The sequence below is a fragment of the Aspergillus terreus genome, genomic scaffold (genome assembly GCF_000149615.1).
Source record: "Aspergillus terreus NIH2624 scaffold_16 genomic scaffold, whole genome shotgun sequence".
In the NCBI taxonomy this organism is placed as follows: Eukaryota; Fungi; Ascomycota; class Eurotiomycetes; order Eurotiales; family Aspergillaceae; genus Aspergillus; species Aspergillus terreus.
In genome coordinates this window covers 482,632-507,751 of record NT_165939.1, presented here as the reverse complement: position 1 = coordinate 507,751, position 25,120 = coordinate 482,632, and the positions used below count along the sequence as shown (strand labels likewise).

The following is a 25,120-nucleotide window of genomic DNA, read 5'->3' as shown; positions in this document are numbered from 1 at the left end:
CATTGATATGACCCTTGCTATGAATTTAGTATTTGTTTATCGTTATACTAGACTCCATATAAGCGCTTCACATGGTATATATCCTTGAGGGCTTTCAAGCTCAGGTGATTTACTGAATGAAGCAAGTGGGTGGTGTTCATATCGGTTTCTTGTTGAAAATCTCAACCTACTCTATCTGATCATTCAACCATGGATCCTGGAGTAGATCCTTCGCTGTCTTCCTATCTTCAGGCCGCCACTGAAGCATGCCTCTCATGAAGGCTAGAAATATCTCCTTATTCTTCCCCTCGAGGAACTCCTCTGACTGTTCCAGACTGACTCCCATCGGGATCTCTATATCTTGCTTCCATTGCCCTGCCATTGTATCTTCGTAAGCCTCCATCAAGCGCAATCTGTGCGGAAGGAATGCTTACCATCCTCCGTAAAGAATTCATGGCTTCGTTTTCCACGCTGAAGCATATCCAAAGGAGGTGGCCCTAGAACGCCCATGACTTCTGCAAGATGCGCCCGGGTCGAATACCCTTTACCATCGGGATCGTTTCCGTAGAAAAGGTGCCTTCCCTCAAACAAGTCCCAGACCTAATTATCCCGATTGGTTAGCAGATAGTATCGAGGGTGAACAGGCAAAGCATACCATAACCCCAACATTCCAAATGTCGCCCGGGTAGCTCCAATCCGTCTTCAGCATCACTTCCGGTGATCTATAGATGTTTGGTTGCGCATCATGATTCCTCCTCTCGTCTCCTCGTACGGCAGAGCCAAAGTCACTTAAAACAGCCCGGCCAAACACCTTCGGTAAGTCAAACCGTCGTGAAGCATATACTGGCATCCCATTGACGAATTTGCGAGGCGAAGCGTTTGCCAGCTCAGCTTGGGTAAAACTTTCAAGAATCGACTTGTCCTCTATCTCTTGCAGAATATTATCGCTTTTGATGTCTATAGTGGTTCTGATTAGCGCAATGCTATTTAACAAAGCCAATCGAATGCGCCTTACCAGTGTGAACAAGCTTGCATTCAGTATGGAGATAGTCAAGTGCAAGGAAGACTTGCATCAGACCCGCTTTGAGAAGATCTTCCGTGAATCGATGACTTGGATTACGATAGAGTAGATCCCTGAAACTTTCCCACATCGGCTTCTGCACCAGACATAAATGGTCGCCGCCGGAGCGGGGGATTGTGAAGATATTCAGTGCTCTTCTTATATGAGCATGGCCAGGATGCCGTGAGCTTCCCAGATTTAGTTGCTTAAAGATCTGGAATTCTTCTTCGTTACCGTTGCTACGCGTATAAATTTTGACGGTCACATATCGATGGCCTCTGGTTGCGTTAGCAAGTGGTTATTTAAGTGTCTCTTCCTCAACGTACTCAAGATCACAAGCGAGCCATACGGTAGAAGTAGACCCAAACCCAAGTTTACCGACGATCTGGTATTTGGAGTCCAGCACGTCTCCAATATTGGCAGGATAGTATTGTCCTTGTTTGAAATGCGCAAACCGTTCCTCCTCCAGCACTTCTGAGGGAGGGATATTTCTGAAGCCACTGGTAGGAAAACACAGAGGCTGTGATGGAGGCCTTTTAATTGCCTTCGTGGCCCATTTGATGAGTGCAGTCATGATAGACGCGTGGAAGAAAGACGGATCGTTGTTGAGGAGAGCTGAACTACCTTCCCGATTGAGAATGATGACTCATCAAATCGGAGCTAGCACTACTTTACTTGCATACGATATTGGTACTGGATTACTTTTGTTTGACCTCAAGCCATGATACAAGCAAGGGATATGGGCTTCAGGCAGTCATGGCCAGGGGAAATATGCTGTACCATACACCATTCCGCTGACCACCTCGATAGCTTGACCCATATGTTACGCCACCTCCCTGGATATCAAGATATGAATGCACGGAGGATGCTATACGTCGATAAAGGACGCGTGGTCATATTATGATTCTGACTTCAGTTTCGTAATGGCAAGAAAGGGAGACAAGCCCAACTTAATGAAATAACAAATTGAATACCGCTGTGACGCATAGAATCCGCCAGCCCAATAGTATATCTATAAAGACCTACCATTCTTGCACTGCTGACACAGCTCAAGCGATCCCTGGCTACCCCTAGGATGAGCCACAATTCCACAAAACGTCTTATCCGGATAGGCATAGATGACACGTGCAAGACCGAACTGGGGGTCTGCTCTATTACCAAAGGGGTACGGGTGATCCTGCGGGGAGATGGGGATCTCGAGTAGATAATGGTCGTTTATGCCACCACCGCCCTTCGAGCGCTTTGTCGGGTTGTTGCAGTGGGCGGCGGGGAATTTCAACGGTGGATTGTTCTTAGGATCTTTTACCCTTCCCAGGTTATCGTAGCCGTTGTTGAAGAAGTACGGGTAGCCCGATTCGTTTTCGGTTTTGGTTAGGGGTGCTTGTGCTATGAGAGCAAGGGCGTCGTCTTGGCTGTACTGGAGGTTGTCCAGGTTGGGATTCTGGTTTTTGCATTTCCACATCTGGGCCTAGATTAGAAGGGAATAATTCGTATGGTAGAGGTACTTACGACAACGTCTGCTGTAGCTAACGAGAGCCAGAGGAGAGAGAGCAGGATTGTCTTAGTGTAGATCATGTTGATTTATAACGGAAGCGTATCTTAGGAATTGGTCTTACCCTGACTGGGTGGGCTATTTATCTCAACGAATGACTATGGTCTACGGCGTGGCTAATCGTTGTCTCCTCCAACAAAAGTCGCGTGTGGTCAGGACAAAGAATAGCGCCATAGATACTAGGAGTCAATAGCACTATCAATAGAATCGAGCAACACAGTTTGGTCCTTTATATCCAAATCTACTTCCAGGACTGAAAGCATCGCTTTTCTTTGTCGCCATACCCCAGTTCTCTCTGTCAAGTATCCATTTGCAATGGCCACGATATTATGACCAAGGGACGCAAATCATTACATTCAGTCTGTTTGCAACCATGGCAATGTCCCTGGTCCCTTACTCAAGAAGCTTCTATATTATTGTTTGCACGGAGCGGAATGTCCTGATGGTAACCCAAGGATATTCCCAGGATCTATAGCGCACATGTTTGACCAGAATGTGTGTTAAGCTGAGGTTCAAATAACCATCTTTAGGTTTGTGATGTGTCCTCTAACGCATCCTAGAACCATACAGAGTCTGCTAATGATGAAACAAAGCATCCTTCACACAGAATCTGCATTGTTACAAACATGCAACATCAATTTCCTACCTCGGTACAGAGCCCCAACTGCGGTAAAGTGAGATGGAGTTAGATTCAGCAATATTCAAGAGGCAGCTCATATTTACCTTAGGTGGGCAGCCATAAAAGTTTGCTGGGCAATAACATACTTAATGAACCGCGTGGGTATCTTTGCGGTGTTCAGGCTGTCCAGGGAGCGAACCAAAGTCAAAAAAGAACGCACCCTCTAGCGACTCTGCAAAAGCCGAAGTGTACGAAGACGATCTGAATATTAACAAGTATACGGTGATGCCAAGATTATAGAAAATGCCTCAGATTTCGTTCCAGAGGGAGATGGCAAGGGAAACCAACCAAGAGACCAAATTTCACCACAGCCCTTGGACCAACCTTGTTGCTTGATGATCTACATACACCCAATAATTGTCAGATCCAACTCTCCAAATAATGCACTGCAGGAGCAGACCAACTGTAACCACCTAAAGTAGACTCCCCACCCAGTATCGTACCTCGCAAGCCCACGAAGCCATCACTCCTCGCCAGATCCGTAAATCTCCCCTTCCGCTTCCTCCAACTTCGCCCGAACAGCTTCGACGCCTTCGACATCGTCTCCATTGGCATCGATCAAATCAGTCACGACCTGCCGAACATTGCGCCACGCAGTCCAGGGCTTATCATGATGCAAGTCGTGCAACATTTCTTCCAGCTCATTAAACATCTGCTCCACGGCATAGCGATAAACGCGCAGTATGTTCTGGACATTGACATATTCCTCCGAGCACTCGATCTGCTGCGTCTTCCCGTCGTCGATGATCTTCTCTGCGATCGCCACCCAAGACAACGAAGACTGCTGCGATTCCTCCCACGCCTTGATGTCTTTCATGGCCTTTTCGAGGATGGCAGTTGCGCTCATCTTGGTTCTCTTGCGGGGCTCAGTGGTGGCCGACGACGGGGATCGAGGGCGTTTGCTGGCTTCTCTGGTAGGAGTTGCCTGGCTGGGGGTCGCTGTGGACTGCCCTGCGGGCATGGTTGAGGTGGAGTTTGATGTTGAGCTCTGGGAGGGAGACGGCTTTCCTCGGTCTTTCGCGCCCCTGCGTGTGGCTGGTGAGAATGGCCCACCACGTGCCATTGTTGTCTTTGGGACTTTTGGTTGCAGTAGGGTGGATGAAATAGATGGAGGCTGAGGGTGGTGGAGTGAGGGGTGATAAGGACGGCATAGAGTAAGAGACAGTGAATGTATGTTAGTTCCTCTCCAATGAGGGCGACCAGTCATCCAGACAACCGTCTTCTTATCGTTTCTAGTGCAGTCCGTCCAACAATTCTAACTATAAATGTTTCGCGTCGGAAATATCAATCCCAGCGTCCTTCATCTACAGGGAGCCCTAAATACGGCTGGTAGCCTGGGTTGTCCTTCTAGAGGCAAGGCCGCGCGAAGCAAAACCCATGGCCATATATCCTTTCCTTACTATGGACAGCAACCACTCTCAGACGTGGACCTAATACTTATTTCGACCACTATCTAGAGGTGTATTCCCCCAGGACATCTCATTTATTGATTATTGCTAACAACTACATCCTCGGGGTATCCACGCGCAACTCCTATACCCGAAGCCCGTCCACTTGGAAACTATCATAAACTCCAGGGGAAAGCACAAAAGAGAGAAAAGTACAAATAAGAGAGGACAAAGAAACAGAACTACGAGTTGCGTCTCCTCCGAAAGAGACCACCGCTCCTCCGTCGTCTCGCCCAACTCTTTTCCAACAACGCGGTCATGTTGTGTGACATGTTGGGGATCTTGGAGAAATCCTCTTCCTTAGCATGATTCGCAATCAGCAGTCTAGCCGCTCTGATGAAGCCCTCGCTGACGGCACATCGCAGCGGTGTCATCTCGAATCCAGCACCCCAGTTGACGTCTGCTCCAGCGCCAACCAACTTTTTGAACTTGGCTTCCCATGAATCGTGATCTACAAAGTGCTTGATCAGCATCATCAGGGGCGTTTCCTTCTCGGGCTCTGGCGTCGGGATATCGACATTCAACGGGAACTGTGAGACCAACAGTCCAAAAAGTTCCAGACTGACGTTAGCCCAGGTCGCGTAGTGAAGACACGTGAGGCCCTCGTCCGAGTAGGCCAGTAAATCGGGATTTCTTTGCAGTAGAAGCTGAGCGATCTGGGTGTGACCGTTGCGGGCTGCTATCATCAGGGGTGTTTTATTCCCTGCGGACCTTGCATCGACGCTCGCATTGGCCTGCAGCAGACGCCGAACGACCGCCTCATTTCCCAGCTTGGTGGCAATGCCCAGGGGTGTGTCGCCATTCTTGTCGGGTCTGTCAACTTGTACGTTTTGGCCTAACACTCTCTCGATGCCACTCAAGTCGTTTCTCTTAATTTCATCGATTAGCTGGTCGGTTAGAATGGCAAGGCCGAGGCTGAGACCAGATGTAGTCTGGGCCAAGTGGACGGACACCGATGACCTAGGCGTCTGAACAGATTCCAGTCCCTCGGAACGATGTTCTGAAATTGAGCTCAGTGAGGACGATGGTCGAGGCGGCCTATGGAGAGCGAATTTGAGGTCGCCCAGCGCTTCCTTCACTCTGATTGCCTCTGGCCGAGCATTCTTGTCAATTTTCAGGGTAGATGACAGCAGCCTAGCGCAGCCGCTGAGAAACTCGTCATTGTAACCGTCCCGGCGATGAGCGCCACGACGATGTGGTAGGCTTCTGATCCAGTTCTCAATATGCGGGTTGAGAACTGGTGGGTTCCCTCGAGCGAAGTAATCGTGCTCATAAGGCCCGACACCATCCTCGGCCATCTGACGAAGCCTATCCAATCTGCGAAGACCCTCGATTCCATCCAGGGCAAACGCAAGGACCCGGACCAGGATACAGCCAAATGACCAGATATCACTGCGTCGACTGATTCCACCGGCGCAGACCTCCGGTGCCTGGTAGGTGCCTTCCATTTGCCGCAGTTGGGTTATTGTCTCGGTGACAGGATCTTGAGGAAAGCCTTCAACGCTATCCCGCCTTTCGGGGCGTTCAATGATGGAGAGACCGAAGTCGGTGATCTTCCATGTTCCGACCCCATGCGGCCTGAGAAGGTTGGGTTCTTCATAGACCAGGATGTTGGCGGGCTTCAGGTCCATGTGGTACCCCCGAGTCGAAACGCCTAGTCGGTTGTGTAGGTGGTCCAGCGCATCTGCCAGATTGGTCGCTTGGTCGAGCAGTTCGTCCATGCTGCACTGTGCGGGGGAGATTCGTCCACTCACGAGGAAGTCCTCAAGATCCATCTTCGCTAGCGGGAAGAGGATGTTGAACTGGTGTCCGATGGTTATGGTCGCAATGGGGAGGACGATGTGTTTGTGCTGGGCGATGCTTTCACTGAGCCATTTCAGATTGATCCTCTCTCGATCATAGTCGAACTTAGACCGGAAGAGTTTGCGAGCGACCTCGACCTCGGTCTATACCGCCCATCTGTCAGTTTCATGATCACAACATGCAGATACGATATTCTTACCGTGCAAACGCCACTCTTCCGGTGATAATGCCTCGCAGCAATCACTTCCTTGGTGATGTGACCAAACCCTCCACTTTTGCGAGGCTCAGACTGTGCGGGAAGAAACGGTAGTCGCCAGCCATCCTCGCCACACAGGTCGGTATCTTCTTCAATATCGACTGGACAGAAGGTATGGCGGTTGTCAAAGAAATGCGATCCAGCCACTGGCCCCAGGAAACTCTCGCTCGTCAAGGTCTGTAGGTCATAGTGTCGGATGCTGCGATCGGTCCGATCCAATCTCCCATCCGGCCCCCGATGGGAGAAGAAAATCTTATCAAAGCGCGACCAGCCGTCCCAGTTTACATAGATCAGAATTGATATGGTCTGGACGAAATCTCTGCGGATATCCTGGACGAACGTCTTCCGGGCGAGCAGCGACGTCTCACGGCGGAAGAATTGGCGCAGTATGTCTTCAGTCCAAATCCTTCTCAGGCGGTCGCGGGGCGCAAATCTTCCTGGTCCAGCGCGGGGGGTTTCGATGGCTTTGGACACTTCTGCTAACAGTTGCTTTCGTAGTCGTTGGTTTCGTTTAAACAGGTCCATAGTTCCCCACGGGCTGGGAGCTCGCTGGATGGGTAGCAAGCTATGGGCCTTGGTTCTGACCATGCAGCGTCAGCTATAGTGTCTAAAGTGACTGGGCAAGGAAGAGAAGCGGGATGGGGCGTACTTCTCATACAATTTGTCTAGCAGTCCATGCCGAGGCACTCTCCGAACTCGTGATGATGCAGCGTCCACGAAGAGAAAACAGGGGAAATGCAGGACATGTCAGAAGGCGAATTAGGCAGTCATCTTTCCTGTTGCTTCCCCGACATAACAGACCCAATGCCATGGAGGGGGGTCATGTGGGCATCGGCTGCTGCCTCGAATAGGCAGTATACTAGGACTAATGCCCGCTAAGACTCCGTTTGGCGGCAGTGGTAATGGTTGTTTTATGATAATTTGTCCAATTTCAACCCCTAGAGAGGCAATCATATTCCTTTGCCATTGCATTCGTTACCTAATTGATAGACCACATACATATCCGGATCGTAAACAGCGCTAATGGAGAAGCCCGCTCGTCATCATCGTTATCGGGCCAAAGTACTAATTACGAGGGAAACTGGAGAAAGCGAGGCTGTGGCCACGAGGCTTCTATCATGGATGTGCATCCTTCTACAACCCTTCCAACAGCATAGCTACAGGTCTCTAAGGAACTGTTGGGAGGCTTTTGCAGTATGTTCCAACGCCTTTAGAGAACGAGTTTCTGAATGGCCTTCGCACTGGACTACCTAACAGGGGTAAAGACGTCTAGTAAGCAGCCAGACTACAAGCTCTTATCCCTGCTACCGAGCGCCTACCGGCTGTTGTATCGTGCCGAGGTCGACCTGTCGCGTCCTGGATAATAGCTCGTACGAGGTATTGCGAACCAGGCTGGACTAGTTCTGTCAGAGGTGAGGGGGAGAAAACGAAGCCTTGGTATCTATGTATGTATCCGCGGATTTATAGGACAAGATAATGTCTACCAGAATGGAATCCAGTGAAGATACCAAGCTATAGAGCGAAGATTCCCGCAGAATAACTCGTATCTACCACTTCCAGATCCGTCATTTCTTTTGAACTTTGTGGTTTCGTGGTGTCGTGCACCAGTGCCAACAGCCAAGCCATCTGGTACAAAGTGAGAATCGCTCACGCTGTCGAGGAAGATTCGGCAAAGTCGATGCCCTTTCCCGGTATTGAAAGGCAGTTTACCTGTACAATACATCATAAGGCAACTTGGAAATCTCGCTTAGCGCCAGGAAGCAAAGATCTGACACAGTGGCGCAAAGTGCATACACGGGTTCTTATCCTCACGGAGACGAAAGCTCTTCGCCGCAGTGTCCGTCTGCAATGGAAGTATACATGCATGCACTGCAGCTATAATCATGTCTTCATCAACCAAAATGCCCCAATTCCCCTGAACTACTCACCAGGGTCACTTCGTATCTGACCGTCAGTAGCGGAGTTGCATAGCATCAAAAAAAGCAACCAGTGGACGGGATGCTAGAACTTCTTACGCAATCTCACCCCGTGGTGTGGGGGAAATCAGCGATTTTCGCCACCCAGCCTACTGTGATTATTCTGTGAGCCTCAAAGCAACAGACGAGGCTGGGGAATGGGGACAGCTACTGGACGGACTGATGGCCAAGGGCTGAAAATCTCCGCACCGCCGACGCAGCCAGTGTATCCCGGAGTTCGGGGACCGCAGAACCAGTGATGTGGAATGGTTTATTCGATCTGCAGTGATCGATCACTTCGTGCCGTCCTCTTCGCCCTCCTCGCCCTCGATGACACCCTTGACACATTGCCAACCCGACGGCCCCCTAGCACTGACGTGGCTGATGATGATCGGTTTCCAAGAAGCTAAATAGCCAATTTCGGGAAATGCAATGTCCAATTCAATTTGATTCTGGACGGGGGGGCGAATGAGAAATAATTGCACGGTGGACGCTTTGTTCGAAGGATACGGATCGTATCAGCCTCGCCGGTCGAGAAGCAGCCACATCCAGTCATGCATCTTTCAGACCTAGTTTTGAGTTTGTCTGGAGAGTGAGTACGCTATGCCACCTCATACCTAGAGGTATATGTAGCCAACACACAGCTAATGGTCTCTGGGGTATGCTGAACAATATGGATAGCTTCATGTACGGACAATAGAAGACTGCGCCCACATTATGGAACAGAGAAGAAAAATCAACATCAACTAGGATTCTCCCTGGCAGCCCAACTTACTTCTTGAACTTTAAGCGGGGACGTTCATGTACCACATCAGAAGCCGGCTTGATTGCTATAAAAAGGTCGGTTTCAGGCTGAAGAAGCATGCGACGGACTAGACCTTATTAGCTAGACCGATTCTCCAATGTAGTTGGTCATCAGCTCGCAATGCATATATGAATAAGGCATGGGAGTCGGTTCGATCCGCAAACGTCCTACTGTTCAATTGCAGTTGCACATTCCATGCCCCTGCGTCCTTTGACCATATCTGGAACATTCATTATAATCTCAGACATGAATGGAACAGCTGGCGCCTACTCAGACCGAAGGTAATGCACTTTCTCCAGTCAATGACTCCTGATCTACCGTGTGCTTGTGTCTCCTAACCGTCAATATCCAGGCCCCCCAATCCGTTGAGGGAACGCACCCGGGAAGAACTCATACGAGACGTCCACAATTTTTATGATAGGCATAAACTCAAGAATGATGAACTCAGGGGTGTTGAGCTCAAGGATGTGGTTGATGTCGACCTTCTTGTCAAGGGAGCGCTCATAGCCCGGGATTCGGCAGCTGTAGAGACATGTGGCCTGACAGGGCCCCAGAAGCTAGCTATCACATCCGAGCCGGAACTGGGGCTCTTTCAGCAGACGAAGGAGCTCAAAGTGATCATTCTGACTACCGCATGCGCTGCGATTATCCAGTATGCCGGTCTATACATTGTCTCACTGTACACTAACTCCTTGCAGAGGCTGGCAACAGTCATCCATCAATGCCAGTTCCCATGGATGGCAATGCGACCTTCTCGTCAGTCCAGACACGACAGACGACGTCGTATCGTCGTCTTGGTATTATAGATACATTGCTTCTTTGACTGATGCAGCACCATGGATATCAGCCAGTATCATGTAGGTCCATGCGGATCCGATACCGTTTACTCACTGACGGACCGGTGCAGCGGGACGTGGATCAGCGATCCCTTGCAGGAAACCCAATATGGTCGACGACCGGCTCTCTTTATATCGGCCGTACTCTGTGCAGCCTGTGTCATCGGTACTTATGGGTGGAATTGGCGAATAGATGTGTCACTAATATAGCTTAGGCACCGCTCATTGTCCTTCATGGCAGACACTCTTGGCCTGTCGTCTACTCCTCGGGGTGGGGGTACGTACAGCATACCATACAAATGAGTCCAGCACTAACTTGTCAGATTGGTGCAAAAGCGTCCATCGCCCCTGTCTTTGCAGCTGAGGCCGCAGCAGAACACCTCCGAGGCCGTCTGTTGATGATGTGGCAGCTATTCGACACATTGTACGTACAGTCACCCAGAAACCATCTCCTTCTCAGCCACTAACCTGTATAGTGGCATCTTTGTCGGCTTCGTCTGCTACTGGGTCTTCGACCGCAGCTGGCGGGGAATTCTAGGCAGCGCCGCCGTTCCAGCCCTCATCCTCCTCGTCCTGGTGTTTCTCTGCCCCGAATCTCCGCGGTTCCTCATCCGACAGGGAAGATACGCCGACGCCTTCCTCAGTCTCCGTCAACTGCGCGGCACCGACATCCAAGCCGCCAAGGACCTGTACTACATCCACAGCCAGCTGCAAATCGAAACCGAGTTGTTCCTGGGCCGGCGACCCGAGCAATGGTGGGAAAGGGATTTGTATCAGGAGCTTGTCCAGAGGCAGAACATCTTCCAACGGGTGGGCGCGCTGTTTACAGTTCCGCGCAATCGGAGAGCGTGCGTGGCTGCGTTCCTGGTCATGGCCGCACAGCAGCTTTGTGGGGTGAGCTGCCGTCTACGTTGTCTGATAGAGAATGACTCGTCTGACACCATCGCAGATTAACGTCCTTTCGTTCTACTCGTCGGATATCTTTCGAACTGCTACAGGAACGGACGGCAAGCGACTGGATTGTTCCCCTCGAGGAGATAATGAGCAGGTTGCTTGGCTCAACTTTGGTAAGCCATACATGCCCGATATGGTTCCATCCTGTACATGACTGATGACACGCCCAGGATTCGGACTGGCCAATTTCCTGTTCACAATCCCGGCGTACAAGTTCATCGACTCGAGAGGCCGCCGAATCCTCCTGCTGATCTCGCTCGGCGGCATGTTCTTCACTCTTCTGGCAATCAGCGGCTTCTTCCGGATCACGGGGGACGACAGCGCGCGCAAAGGCCTCATCGCGACCTTTTCAATTGTCATCTTTACGTTTTTCTACGGCATCGGCGCTGGACCCGTTCCGTTCACGTTTAGCGCTGAAGTGTTTCCCTTAGCTTTTCGCGGTAGGCATCGGCACCCATCAACCCGGAATTGCAAGTTACTGACGTCCACTGTAGAGGTGGGCATGAGCTTCAGCGTTATGGTTAACTTCCTCGGCCTGAGCCTTCTGATTCTCTTCGTGCCGGCCTTGACCCAGGCGTTTTCTCCATCCGACAGTGACGGCAAGAATCTCATGGGGCATTCCAATCTGCTGTTTTTCTTCACGTACGGTTCCTGGAGCATAAAGGGAAGATACATTTGCTGATGCTTGCAGTGGACTGAACGCTTTGGCCTTTGTGCTTGTCTTCTTCCTCGTGAGTTCGCTGCAGAGTGGGTGAACTTCGCTAACGTCCTCTAGGTTCCGAGTCGCACGACGGGGGTTCCTCTCGAAGTCATGAACCATATCTGTATGTATTTTGGCTCGAGTGCTGATATGTGCTGACCAGCATTGCAGTCAGTCAAAAGACATCCCAGCATGCATTTAGCCGTCTTCCGGGGTTTATTAAGAGGAGATATGAGGAACCAGCAAGTGCCAGGCAACACCCGGGAGGACAGCACCAGGATGATGAGGGAGATGAACTAGAGACAGTCAACAATTCTGTTTGAATCAGGCATCTGTGCAATGACTATTATGTTCTTGCGGTTGGTACATCAGGCATCAGCCCTCTATATATTTCTAGTTCTAGGCTTGTATACTACGTGTACACAGGATTATGCCTGGAAATCTTGGGCTTTGGCTTTCCCTTTCAATTTGAGTTTTTATACGTCATGCTTTTTTGCCGGCGAGTAGTCGCGTTTTACCGTCGAGTGTGGCTAGGCTTAGCCAGAGGGCCGTGTTGACGGCTGGGATGGCCACTGTCTCGCCTAAGCGACTTGACCTGCGCAGTGAGCATTAATAATTTGCAATATAGTTTGCTCGGTGGAGTTGCATTCCTGCTCTCAAATTTTCCAATAAGAATACAACAAGCATGATTTGTGACTCAACCCTTGGCCGAAGGAGTGAGTAACGAGGTCGTTGTGTTGTTTAGTTGATGTTCTGGATATGACCAACCAGATTGAACCTACAAGCCGTTGCAACTGGAAATAAAAAGTATAAATAACCATCTCAGAAGGCCTTCCAACTACCAGAACCAACAACATTTATAATCTACATCTTTGTCCATCTAAGTCAGCCATGACAATGACCTCCCCTCTCCCAACATTCGTATTCGGCGCAGCCAGCTTCAACGAACAAGGCAGCCACCGCACAGCGGCCGAGGTCGAAGAGATGCTCCAGGTGCTGCAACAGCAGGGCATCACGACAATTGACACGGCCCAGATCTACGGCTCGAGCGAGGAGCTCCTGGGCCTGACCCATGCTGCTGCACGCTTCGTCATTGACACGAAGCATTGCGGCGGGTTCGCGCCGGGCAACTCTACAAAGGAGAAAGTCATTGCCGGGGCGGAGGAGAGTCTACGGAAGTTGCAGATGGATAAGGTAAGTCCAACAAGACACATCGACTGGATTGGATACCTCCCTAAACCAAGGCAAGTTTTCTGACGAGTCTCAGGTCAACGTCTTCTACCTCCACGCGCCAGACCGCCAAACCCCGCTGGAAGAAACCCTCGAAGGCATCAACGCGCTATACCAAGCGGGCAAATTCACCTCCTTCGGCCTGTCCAACTTCCGCGCAGACGAAGTGGAAGCTGTCATTCAGCTCGCAAAACAGAAGAACTTCGTCCTACCCACCGTCTACCAGGGGAACTACAATCCTCTCTCGCGCAAGCAGGAGACCGAGCTGCTCCCCGTCCTGCGCAAGCACGGTCTGGCGTTTTATGCGTATAGTCCCCTGGCTGGTGGTTTTCTGGCCAAGTCGAAGGAGGACCTGCTGGGCGGAGGGCTGTCGGGCAGATGGGACCCGCGCTCGATGTTCGGGATGGTGTACCATGGTCTGTACAATAAGCCGGTGTTCCTTGATGCGCTGGATGATTGGGGGCGGATTGCGGACGAGGCGGGAGTGTCGAGGGCGGAATTGGCGTATCGGTGGATGGGGTATCACTCGTGTCTGAGCGGGGAGTATGGAGATGCGATGGTGGTTGGTGCGAGTAGTGCCGGTCAGCTGGAGCGGACCATGCAGGGGCTCCGTCGGGGGGCGCTGAGTGAGGATGTGGTGGAGAGGATTGAGATGGTGTGGGAGAAGGTCAGGGATGAGGCTGTTCTTGATAACTATAATGATTGGTTTTGTAAGCAATGATGGCATGGAATAGTAAGTGGTTGTCAGGGCTGCCTCGGCAATACTATTTATCCTCCTCTTACGCGCTATTTTACGCCATGCGGTGCCATCAAATGCACTATTCAAGCGTTGTTGTCTTTTCGAATGACATCTAAGCGAGTGATTGGATCTGTCGTTGCAAATACCTTATAAGAGACCAACCCTTTGTTCCTACAGACTTCGCCTGACCCGTGTTGCTCTACGAACTCGACATATAACCTAGCGACCCAAGGTACACTACCTAGGCGGGAGCAATCTATACCTTAGTAATATCACTCCACGAAGTACCTCTGGACTCTGTACTTTTTCATTTGTGAGTGATAACCGTTGGGGCCAATGAACGTAGGCACAGACACAGCCCCTATAGGTGCATAGCCTATAGCCTCATAACCAATCAAGAGCAGCTCACTTGATTAAGTAGCTGGTTTGCTGTCTATATAACCACTCCGTGTCCAGTCTGTCACTGTTGATGTTCTATTCATCTCTTGCCAACTGCTCAGCCAGAGACACTTGTTATATCTGATTTGTTTTGATCAACCAGCCATCGCAACATCACGCGTCTGAGTAATATGACCTATATGTACATATGCTGTCAGTGCCTTGATGGGCCGAAAGTATACAACGTCCAGCCGCAATGTGTAGTGTGCCATCACTCGGCTTGTGGAGTACGTGCTGCAAAGCAGCCTCATGGAAAAGTGATACCTTAGCTGAACCGATGGCTGACCTAGCCGCTTCATGATTATAGGGAGTAAGTAACCCCAGCTTGGTGTGAGTTGGTGTCAACGTGGAGCGGTGGTTAACTTTGACACGACACGGTCGGCGGTTATAGATGTAAGTGGATCCTGTGGGCTTTGATTTCCCCGATATTTGTTGGATTAATAATTATCACCCCCCGTTAGCGGACCGCAACATTATCCTGAGAACGCATCTCGGCCTACTTTCGATAAAGAAAGTCTGGAATTGTGTAGGCTTGACTGGCTTCAGAAGAAGGCCAATCTTGGAGAGGAGCACGAGGAAGCACTTTCTGCGGCGTTCACCATTGCCGAGGTTCTTTCAAAAGGAAAACGCTATAAACAAGCACTGGGCTGGTACCGTTTTGTGTTTCTGACAGAAAGTGAGAAGCTTGGGAAGGATCATCTCAAGACTTTGGAAGTGAGAAGTCATATTGCGGATGTGTTGAAAGCTCTAGGTCGGGATGCTGACGCTGCTCGTTGGGATGTCCGTGGGGTGAAGGGCTGCATGTATGTGAGGTGACGGACTCCACGCTGGCTTAGATCACACAAGTGTCTTGTTCCTTCTCTTCCGGATTTCCTGTCTGGCTTATCATTCGTTCTGATATACCATTCACTTCCGTTTCTAAGTCCTGCTCACGGGAGACTGCGACATAGGTCTTCAATTAATGCTCTTTAAATCATCATGTAATCGACACATGGAATGCTGTTGGGAGACATTATCCAAGAAGTCCTGGCCCTAAATCATCTAAGATTCTTTGCCAGCAACATTTACGTACCAGATTAATAGTATGGTCCGGTCTAAATATATCCATGGCTTTCTTCATGTAAATCCAACAATGCCCGTTTGCAATCTCGTCACCGACTCAAATAGGGGCATCACCAATGAATTTTTCAAGATCTTGCCCCAGGTACTCTTGGTCCTGGATTGGTCCTGTAGGGGGATTAGAAATGAATTCTTCTAAGTCCCAATCCAGGTACTTGTAGTCACGAGGTGCTCCTAGAGGGGGGTTGGAGATAAATTCCTCTAGGTCCTGACCCAAGCAATTTTTGTCCCTAGATTTTCTCGTAGGGTAGTTGGAGATAAATTCTTCCAGATCCCACCCCAGATAATCTTGGTCACCAGATTGCTGAGAAGCGACTCCTTCAAGGGGTATATCCTCAAGATAAGGCTCTGTTGAGGCCTCGTAACGGCGAGATATAGTGCTCCAATCAACCTGCTCACAATCAGGCACGATATGTTCTAGAGGATCGTGGTCAGGGTCAATTTCGCCATCTGTGGGGAGCGAAATGTCCTCTATAAATGACCTTATCGGTGACGACTGATCGTCAGTTCTGCCGGGTGCACTTTGGTTGTCGGCCGAAACATCCATCGCTACATCTATGGATATCAAGCGCAGTGTGAGAAGCATTATACCCTGAAGATGCCCAGCCACATGGCTTGCAATCATTCCCAATCTGGCCGTGTTACTCGAGGACGGACCAAAAAAGTCCTGTGGTTCACGGTCCCTGCTTGTCGTTTGGGGATTCCCATCACCCGTTTCCTTAGATAGAGGATCATGTATGCCCTGTACTGGCAGACAGCAGAGCGGGCAGATATCTTGCCCACGAGGAGACCAAAACTGACTCTGTCGCACGATTGCTTGTACCTGAGACACCGTAAAAGTCCCTGTATGAAGATTCTCAAGGTGCTCGGTAAGAACACCCGGCCCGGCAAAAGTGGCGTGTCCATCGCCACACAGCGGGCAAGCCCACGTTGGCAGCACATGAGCTTCACGGTGCCAAGATTTACCATGAGTGGTAAGCATGTGCTCCATCCATTGTGTCGAGCTCGCGAACCTCACCAATGGCTCAGAGCAATTTTCCGAGATACAAATGTAGGGCTCAAAATCTTCATTCACATGCCGCCTAGGACTTGAAGGTCAGAGAAATACGCCTGTTCATCATGGACATGGTTGGGCTTGGATGTTTCGTACCGCCACTTGGCTCCTTCGAACAAGTCAGTCGGGAGGGGCCTAAAGCACCACTCGCAGGTTAAGCTTCCTTTGGTTGGTGGGGGGTAATCCATTTGGTTGGCCAAGATAGACGTTGTCTCGTCCTTTTCTGCGGGGCTGGGCATTTTCTCGACCCTTTTTGGGACTCCCTGACTATCCACGGACGTTGGCTCAGATATGGGTAAAACATGAGCTGAACGACCTTGAAGCAGCGTTGTAGTAGAACCTCCACCTTCCCGGGATTCTCGTTTCTGGACATCCACGGGGCTTTTCGCATCGGAGTCTTCGACAGGCTCCTCTGCATTAGTGGATAATGGCACCGCTGTCCGGGGACGTGACCTGGGGGCTTGAAACTGCTCCTGGCGATATTTGCGATGAAGGAACCGAGAGTAGGTTTCTGTCATGGATCGGGTGAGCTGTTCTAGAAGGCCTTCGCTTACATCAGGATAAAGCTTCTTCACAGATAGATATGCGAGTCCCTCGAAAGACGCCACGTCAAATGTTTCCGCAAATTTTCTAGACTTTGTTACCTCGCTCGTCATTGATGAATTTCGGATGGAGAATCCGAGATGCTCAAGGCGTCCAATGGCCCCTAAAATTGCGTCCAGGTTGTAAATTCTTATGCAAGATGGTTGCAGCGACGACTGGCGCGCATCAGACGACCCAGTAGCAATGCAAGCAGGGAAGTCATCTCGTTCGAATACTACCTATACAGTTAGTACTGATTCTTTCGCTGGGAACACGGGAGGAAACACAGTATGTCAGGTTTCTCTGCATGATGTCCAGCAGACGGAGTAACTGATCTTGAATCTCGCCGTGGCGTCGGAGTCTGCGATCCAAGCACACATTCGATACAGCGAAGACACCCAAGAAAGCTGCCCAGGCGGCGAATCGCTGGCTCAGCTCCGAGAGAACCTTGGCACCATTTGGCTGGTCTTCGTCGTTTAATTTGGAAATCTGTTGTACGAACAGCCTTTCGCATTCAACAGCGAGTTCATATATCGGTTCCTCATCCTCGATAGCTTCCATGGTCACTAGTTCTTCAATCACAAAGCACTCTGATAATATAAGGCATCATCGGCATCTATATAAAACAACTATGTGACTTAGCCTGGTTCGGGGAGAGGGTTCAAAGACGGCTCCAATACTAACAGATGGGTTGAATATCGCTCCGAGACACCCCGCTCAGGAAGCCCCGCTTTTCTCATCATCAGGTTATCCTTGGCGGGGAACACTTCATACTGGGGCCTCTCGGACGCCGACAGCACTTCGCGTATTCGAAGAGATAACTATGCTTCCCACAGCATCGCTTGGCTGGAACGGTATCCAAGCTGTGCGGTCACGCTTGATTGGCAGACTTGCGAGGTTTAAGAGGACCACAACACCCTACAGCCGCCCGCACAAATTGCAGAATGATGCCGCTTTCTTTGAAGCCGATCTGCGCTATATCCTCACGGCAGCACCGGTGGTTGTTGATCTCTCGGAGCATGACTATGACGATATGGATCAAATGGCACGAGATCTTTTGGCTTCGCTAAATGACATGGTCAATGGAGATTTCATCGGCCCTCTGGAAGCAACACAGACCGGCCCTCACGACATGTCCATACTTGGCGACAAGTACCCCCGGTTGGCTTCCCTCATTGGCGTGTTGGATACGTCCACCGACCAGGTCAACCTGACAACCGGCTCGGGTTCACTTCTGTTTGATCTGCCTCAAGGGCAAGCCGGAAGTCTTGCGATGGAACGAATCACCAAGTTCAAAGCATTCTTAGAACGTGTCATGGTCATTACTCAGAACTCGCGGGGATTGTGGGACATTACCCAGCCACGGATGGAACTATCAGAGAAAGTGTCAACGCAGGACCAATCTTGCGTGCATGCAAAGCGCGCGAGCATTGTTGTCAACGCCATATTCAACGAGTTTGGGCAGCTCAGCTGTCGAGAGTCCCACGAACTCAAGCTGAGAGTGTCGGATGAGTGGCAAACTGGTCTTTGTGCCACTGCCACCTTGGATATATTCGTTTCCAGTTGCCCAGACAGAAGTATTTGGCAACAAGCCAAATGTGGCACATTTCAGTACGTGTGTACTAACACCATAAACCTTGTGGTTTTGGTTTTAACCAAAAGACTAGGAAAGCGATGGACAGGACTGAGAAAGACAATATATGCGAGGCAATTCGACAAGCAAGGGAAACCGGTAGAGTACTCCACCTGTGCGTTGACCCGCGGGGATTATTTGATATCTCAGATAAAATGCCACCAATACCGTCAAGGTCGAATGAATTTGCAGCAGAGTCTCTCGGTGACCTACTTGATCAGAAGGCTTTCATTCGGATCACTCCCCTAGACTACCTAAAAGGAGCCGCAGTCCAGAAATACAGTTCTCAAGAGAAGGCGACTCTAGCTCTTTCGCTTGCAAGATGTTTGATGGACTTCTTCGACGAGGACCTCGAATTGGCCTCATACAGTTGGAAACCAGAGAGCGTATACTTTCTACGCCCTTCTGGTGCCCTTATCGGTGACCGTGTACTTTATATTTCGCTCAGGCCCAATTTCTCGACTCCTGCATTCCCCGACTTACTCAAAACAGTGCGACCAGGCAACCCAGTGCTGCTTTCATTTGCTAGGCTCCTGCTAGAGATCGACAGCGGCGAGAAGATTCCGATGGCGATCCATCCTGAAAGTAGAGCCAACGTGTCGACATGGGGGGAGTTGTGCGACTTCGTTGACGTGGCAGGAAGAGACGGAAACAACAATTACCTCAGGGCTGTGGAAGGGTGTCTATATCTACATATGGCCCTGCCAAAATCACAAGGTCAACCAACTGGTCCAACTGCCAGTGAAGTATTAAGGAAGGCTATTTACGAGCAAATAGTCCGCAATCTTGAGCTCACTGTCAACCCGCAGAGCTTGAAGCGGAAAAGATCTGATTTATTGTCGGAGCTTCCGCAGAAGAGGATGCTTTCAATCTCATCGCCACCGGACATAGAGTCCCCGGAAGTGTTGAGCTACCACGCTACCAAGAAGTCTGCTCCACCTGCTATTCGCGATAAATTCGAGATCGCAATAGTATGTGCATTACCGTGCGAGTATGATGCCGTGTATTTTCTCATGGATGAAGTTTGGGACGAAGACTCCGACTACTATGGGGGGGCCGACGGAGATCCGAACATATATACGGCCGGCCGCATGGAAGAGTTCAATGTGGTTCTGGTTCTCCTTCCGAATACGGGCAAGGCTAGCGCCGCTGGAACTGCCGCAAGCCTTCGATTGAGCTATCCCGGACTTAGGCTCGTCCTTCTGATTGGCATCTGCGGTGGCGTACCATGTCCAGAAGGGAATCAAGAGCTTCTACTTGGCGATGTAGTCATTAGCAGGCATATTGTCCAGTACGACCTGGGCAGGAGGTATCCCGACCAGTTCCACAAGCGAGATACTGCGGAGGACGGTCCTAGCAGAGCCCCCAAAAACATACACACCCTGCTTACCATGATCGAGACCACAGCTGGTCGTGAGCGACTCGAACAAAATACTGCATTTTACCTCCAACAAATCCAAAGGAGTGCCGCTCTAAAACCGCGCGCTCCCAAATATCAGTATCCAGGGTCTTCACAGGACAATCTCTTCCAGTCCAGCTACCAGCACAAACACCATCTTTCGCCAGAATGTGTCTGCGCAAAAAATCACAAAGATTCGGTGACTGTCTGTGAGGAGTCCCGCCAGCTCTCGTGTGATGAGCTTGGATGCGATAAAACGTACGTCGTTCAACGGGAACGGCTGAAGTCAAAGCAACAACTAGAGCGAGAGGGACGCGAGGAGGATGCCCAAGCCCCGTCGATATTCGTTGGGCGGGTCGCATCAGGTGATTCTGTGATGAAGTCTGCCGAAGACCGTGACAAGCTGGCCAAGCGTCACGGTGTGATTGCATTCGAGATGGAAGGCGCTGGGTTGTGGGACGAAGTACCCTGCGTTATAGTCAAAGCTGTCTCTGACTACGCAGACAGCCACAAGAACGATATATGGAAAGAATTTGCAACCGCAACGGCCGCATCTGCTGCGAAAGCACTACTGAAACAGTATTCTCGGGCCGGGCATGACTAGAGGTTTCGCATCTTCTTATTTATAAAGCTCTTGAAGTCCATAATTGTATTTAAACAGGTCTTGGGAGGTCCAGATAGTACTCAATTCGTAGCTTTAGACAATCTAGTAGAGTGGTAGCATGATACACGGTGGTCAACCGTTGCGATCAATCAACCATGCATCAAGCTACCATAAGTGGTGGTTGATTGATAGTCGTTCGGCCACTAGAGGCACACACATAAAGTAGGACTGACTACCCAACCACTTCTAAAGAAAGTATGTCTCCATAGTATAAGCCTCGGTACAGCCATGATAAGACCTGCAAGGCTGAGTCCTCCGCCACCAGACCGGGCACGCTTAGCCACGATTAGTGTATCGACAAGATCAGCAGACATCCTACCGAATAGTATCTGCATAGCCATGGACATGATGATCTACTGTCATGCTCACTCATCGTGCATTGAGCATACGTAATACCGTCAGCCAGAGAGATATATATAACTCCCATCTCTCGACCAACATCAACCGAACCCTTCTACAAATACAACACACTACACCAGATCATATCCTCTACTTAATACAGACCGTTCTAAACAGAACAATGTGCTTCTCCAGCTCCGACAGAGACCCCTACCCCGCCGCCCGTCCCAGCGGGTACCCGTCCACGTCTACCTACAACAACGGGTACTACAACCAACAGCGTCCGTCAAACTACAGTTCAGGCTACAAACCCCGCAGGAAGCGTCGCCACAATGCTGCTATCTACGGTGGTTATGCGGCAGGCAGTGCAGTGGGAGCGTCTGGGTGCGGTGGAGGGGGAGGAGGAGGGGGTGGAGGTTGTTAATCCATACATCTTACAACCTGATATCGAACGATATGTTATGTTATGTCCTGCTTTATGTTGATCCAGATTAATGTATATTTCATTGATTGCGAAAGTGATGACCACAGAACTACTCGATTCGGCCATTGGAAGAAACCCTATGTAAACAATAAGCCCTAGTCACTAGTCTGAATCCCTCATGCTGATTCCTACCCAGTATAAATAATAATACAACCCACCACTCCTCCAGTCTCTTACCTTCTACTCCCAATTACTCAAAACAATGCAAATCCCAACCCTCGTCTTCGCCCCGGGCGCCTGGTACCCCCGCACAGCATTCACCCCTCTCATCGACCAGCTCGCCCAAGACTACACCTGCCACACCATCGCCTTCCCATCAATCCAACAAGCAACCAATGTCCACGACCTGTCTCTCGACATCGCCGCCGTGCGCGATCTCGTCGAGCCCCTCGTCACAGCCGGAAAACACGTAGCCCTCATCGTGCACAGCTGGGCCGGGCTCCCCGTGAACAGCGCGCTGGAGGGCCTCGGCGTGGCGGAACGCGCGCGCGACGGAAAGACCGGCGGCGTGGTGAAGATCTGCTTCATCGCTGCGTTTGTGCCTGTCGTTGGGGAGAGTGTGCTTGATGCGGTTGCTGGGAATGTGCCCGAGTGGTGGGTTGTTGATGTAAGTTTTATCTGATTTGTGGGTAGATGGACGAGAGGCTGACTAGGCAGGATGAGAGTAAGACGGTGACGACGAAAGACCCCCTGGGTCTGTTTTTCCATGATGTGCCTGACGGCGCGCAGTGGGTGGCGGAGCTGCGGCCTCATGCGTGGGCGACGAAAGTGGCCCCTGCGCAGGCGGAGGCGTTTATGCAGATCCCCTCGGCGTATCTGCTGTGTGAGGATGATCGGGCGCTCCCGCTGGCTATACAGGAGGCTATGGTGGGGAGGATGCGGGAGATGGGGGCTGTGGTTGAGACGGAGACGATTGGGACGGCGCATACGCCGTGGTTGGTGCGGCCGGAGCAGGTGGCTGATTATATTCGGAGACATGCGTGTATGGATTGATGAGAACAGTGAATTTCTTTCATTAGCTAACATACGACAATTGGGAATGGGCATGAGCAACATCATAAACATAAACATCATTAAAATGTCTGGTCAGCAGACAGACAGCACTTGGCGAATAGACAGTCATCAACGTTCAGGACATCTTGCCGTGATCCCTGAGAACCAGACATCAGGCTAGAAAGCGATAAGCCCCCTCCCCTGAACAACATCCCCCACACGACGCTGCACGTTCTCAAACCGAATGAACTCACAGCTCTCACTCTCCAGATGCCCAAACAGCGCCGCCAGCGTCGAGAACTGCTTCCCACAAACACTGTTGACATTGGGACAGCGATACACCTTCTGCTTGTGAGCCGGGGAATTCAAATGCTGACTAAGACTAGTATCGGTGTTGAAATCCTTGTGACAGATGTAGCATTCCCACAAGGAGCCGTTAAAAGCCCGGTTCGTGGCCTTGTAGACGCCCGAGTCCTCATCACGCCAGCCGATCTGCCGGTTGGTGATGGTGCCGCCGGGGTCGCGCGCAGAGACCATGCGGTAGATGCTCTCGCGGTTCAGGCCCGGAGCTTTGGGACAGGAGCCTCGTTCCAGATGGTGGGTCAACCCGCTGGCGGTGGTGTAGTGGGCCTTGCAGAAGGGGCAGGTGATGGATTGGCCGCGGTGGATTTTGGAATTGAGATGCTGACACGGTAGGTTCAGAACGGATGTGTGGTAGGGACAAGGTACATACCATGCGGAGGTTGTTCTCGTTCTGGAAGTGTCTGTCGCAGGCCTTGCAGTAGTTGGTGTAGTGGCCCAGAGCCCGCATGTGCTGGTCGGCTGCAGCCTGCGAGCGGAACGTGCGATCACAGGTGTCGCATTCGTACTCAACGGCCCAATGGTCGAGGGCATCCATATGCTGGTCGCAGGCACGCTGGGTACGAAAGACACGGTCACAGGTCTCGCATTCTGGCCAGTGGTCGTAGTCGTCCATGTGCTGCTCGCAATCGAATCTGTAGTAGAACTGCTCGTCACATGTTTCGCATTCGAACATGATGGCGGTTGGCTTGGGGAGAATCGAGAGGAGATTGAAAGAACAGGAGGGAGAGAACAAGGAAGAGAAGATATGAGGGAAGAGAGAAGGTGAGGAGGTAAAGTAGATGAGGCGTACGGAGTAGGAGTAGGCGGATTCAACAAACGGTGCCTGGTGCCTGATGGAGCTTGTTTACGACCTCTATAGTTGTATTTATTATAGCCCAGATTAGGTCATCAAAAGTTGCGTGGTCTAATGGTCATGACGTCTGATTCACATTGGATAAAACATCCTCAGAAGGTTCCCGGTTCGATCCCGGGCGCGACTATTTTTGTGTATTTTTACCTTCAGACTGTCCAAGTCTTTCATAGTCGTCAATGAAGCTAGCAATGTTTTCCTACATGCATATGCAGAGCTGGTGACGGACGTAGGCTAAACCACCAACAACACCTCCTCAAATGCCTTCAAAAACGCCTTATGTTCCTTGGCCGTGCCCACCGACACCCTCAGACACGCCTCGCAATGCACCGCCTTGCCGACATACCGCACACCCACCCGATGCGTCTCTCTCAATCTCGCCTCAATCGCCCTGGCGCGGTCATCATCGCGCTTCGCCATCTCCTTTCCAATTGACAGGATCGGCACAACCACATAGTTCGCCTGGTTCCCCCCAATCAGCGGGCCGACCCCGAGCTGTCGGAAGTTCTCATCGCTCAGGGCCTCGACCAGCGCGGCGCGGTTCGCCTTCACGCGGCCGATCAGGCGGCTGGCGCGCGCCGCGTTCTTGGGCGACAGGGCTTTGGTGGCGAGGGAGAGCACCGGCGTCGAGAGGCCGTACGGCATCTGGAGCTTGCAGAACATGGATGTCACGACGGGATGTGCGAACGCCATGCCGACCCTGTTGGACATGGTTAGCCGGTCTGCAGGAAGGGGGTGTGACTGCCTGGGGACGCACCGGATCCCGGCGAGCCCGTGCGCCTTGCTCAGCGATTGCACGACGACCAGGTTCCCGTAGCTAGACAGCAACGAGAGCGCGGAGGATTCTTCAGGGCTGGAACTGAAGTCGATGTAGGCTTCGTCGACGACGAGGAGGCCGCGGAAGGCTGCTCAGTCAGTTCTCGTTCGGGTGGACTTGGACTAGAGACTTGAATTTGGGGTTTCAGAAGTATACGTACACGGCTCATCGAGAATCTGCTTGATTTCGTCCAGCGGAACTAGACTGCCGGCGGGGTTTCCAGGAGACGCGATGATGGCGAGTTTGATGTCTTGGTCGGCGGCGAGCGTTTCACAGATCTGAAAATCGGTTACTTGTGTTGCACAGTCACGTCGCGGGGTCACTCACCTTGTCAGTCGGCAGGGTAAAGTCGCCATCGCGGTAGTCGAGCGGGCATTCGGTGACGCCGA

At 51.1% G+C, this 25,120-nt stretch overlaps 9 protein-coding genes and 1 non-coding gene across 10 annotated transcripts; 5 read left to right on the top strand and 5 right to left on the bottom strand.

Annotated features, from left to right (window-relative positions):
* Positions 1 to 381: 381 nt before the first annotated feature.
* ATEG_10131 (uncharacterized protein) lies at positions 382 to 2,614 on the bottom strand (the record flags this gene model as incomplete). The annotated part of the gene is made up of 7 exons (XM_001209433.1): positions 382 to 579; positions 635 to 936; positions 995 to 1,317; positions 1,366 to 1,654; positions 1,827 to 1,907; positions 2,066 to 2,507; positions 2,549 to 2,614. The coding sequence occupies 7 exons, from the start codon at positions 2,612 to 2,614 to the stop codon at positions 382 to 384; spliced, it is 1,701 nt and encodes a 566-aa protein (XP_001209433.1).
* A 489-nt stretch (positions 2,615 to 3,103) lies between these two features.
* ATEG_10130 (uncharacterized protein) lies at positions 3,104 to 4,231 on the bottom strand (the record flags this gene model as incomplete). Its single annotated transcript, XM_001209432.1, has 4 exons — positions 3,104 to 3,147; positions 3,238 to 3,255; positions 3,431 to 3,471; positions 3,738 to 4,231. The coding sequence occupies 4 exons, from the start codon at positions 4,229 to 4,231 to the stop codon at positions 3,104 to 3,106; spliced, it is 597 nt and encodes a 198-aa protein (XP_001209432.1).
* A 669-nt stretch (positions 4,232 to 4,900) lies between these two features.
* Positions 4,901 to 7,302, bottom strand: ATEG_10129 (ankyrin repeat and protein kinase domain-containing protein; the record flags this gene model as incomplete). The annotated part of the gene is made up of 2 exons (XM_001209431.1): positions 4,901 to 6,664; positions 6,721 to 7,302. 2 exons carry the CDS (start codon positions 7,300 to 7,302, stop codon positions 4,901 to 4,903), a joined length of 2,346 nt encoding a protein of 781 aa, XP_001209431.1.
* Positions 7,303 to 9,732: 2,430 nt separating this feature from the next.
* ATEG_10128 (uncharacterized protein) lies at positions 9,733 to 12,350 on the top strand (the record flags this gene model as incomplete). Its single annotated transcript, XM_001209430.1, has 12 exons — positions 9,733 to 9,818; positions 9,890 to 10,189; positions 10,236 to 10,394; positions 10,584 to 10,650; positions 10,697 to 10,797; positions 10,850 to 11,267; positions 11,323 to 11,440; positions 11,498 to 11,767; positions 11,822 to 11,969; positions 12,019 to 12,058; positions 12,103 to 12,151; positions 12,199 to 12,350. The coding sequence occupies 12 exons, from the start codon at positions 9,733 to 9,735 to the stop codon at positions 12,348 to 12,350; spliced, it is 1,908 nt and encodes a 635-aa protein (XP_001209430.1).
* A 574-nt stretch (positions 12,351 to 12,924) lies between these two features.
* ATEG_10127 (aldo/keto reductase family protein) lies at positions 12,925 to 13,978 on the top strand (the record flags this gene model as incomplete). Its single annotated transcript, XM_001209429.1, has 2 exons — positions 12,925 to 13,221; positions 13,295 to 13,978. The coding sequence occupies 2 exons, from the start codon at positions 12,925 to 12,927 to the stop codon at positions 13,976 to 13,978; spliced, it is 981 nt and encodes a 326-aa protein (XP_001209429.1).
* Positions 13,979 to 15,593: 1,615 nt separating this feature from the next.
* ATEG_10126 (uncharacterized protein) lies at positions 15,594 to 17,750 on the bottom strand (the record flags this gene model as incomplete). The annotated part of the gene is made up of 3 exons (XM_001209428.1): positions 15,594 to 16,635; positions 16,704 to 17,428; positions 17,568 to 17,750. The coding sequence occupies 3 exons, from the start codon at positions 17,748 to 17,750 to the stop codon at positions 15,594 to 15,596; spliced, it is 1,950 nt and encodes a 649-aa protein (XP_001209428.1).
* Positions 17,751 to 18,321: 571 nt separating this feature from the next.
* ATEG_10125 (uncharacterized protein) lies at positions 18,322 to 20,825 on the top strand (the record flags this gene model as incomplete). The annotated part of the gene is made up of 2 exons (XM_001209427.1): positions 18,322 to 18,800; positions 18,857 to 20,825. The coding sequence occupies 2 exons, from the start codon at positions 18,322 to 18,324 to the stop codon at positions 20,823 to 20,825; spliced, it is 2,448 nt and encodes an 815-aa protein (XP_001209427.1).
* A 1,085-nt stretch (positions 20,826 to 21,910) lies between these two features.
* Positions 21,911 to 23,397, top strand: ATEG_10124 (alpha/beta hydrolase; the record flags this gene model as incomplete). The annotated part of the gene is made up of 3 exons (XM_001209426.1): positions 21,911 to 22,315; positions 22,366 to 22,643; positions 22,878 to 23,397. 3 exons carry the CDS (start codon positions 21,911 to 21,913, stop codon positions 23,395 to 23,397), a joined length of 1,203 nt encoding a protein of 400 aa, XP_001209426.1.
* Positions 23,398 to 23,957: 560 nt separating this feature from the next.
* On the top strand, positions 23,958 to 24,044 carry ATEG_10497. Its single transcript has one exon. It is a non-coding gene; the product is annotated as a tRNA-Val (tRNA).
* A 104-nt stretch (positions 24,045 to 24,148) lies between these two features.
* On the bottom strand, positions 24,149 to 24,625 carry ATEG_10123 (uncharacterized protein; the record flags this gene model as incomplete). The annotated part of the gene is made up of 1 exon (XM_001209425.1): positions 24,149 to 24,625. The coding sequence occupies one exon, from the start codon at positions 24,623 to 24,625 to the stop codon at positions 24,149 to 24,151; it is 477 nt and encodes a 158-aa protein (XP_001209425.1).
* Positions 24,626 to 25,120: the final 495 nt, after the last annotated feature.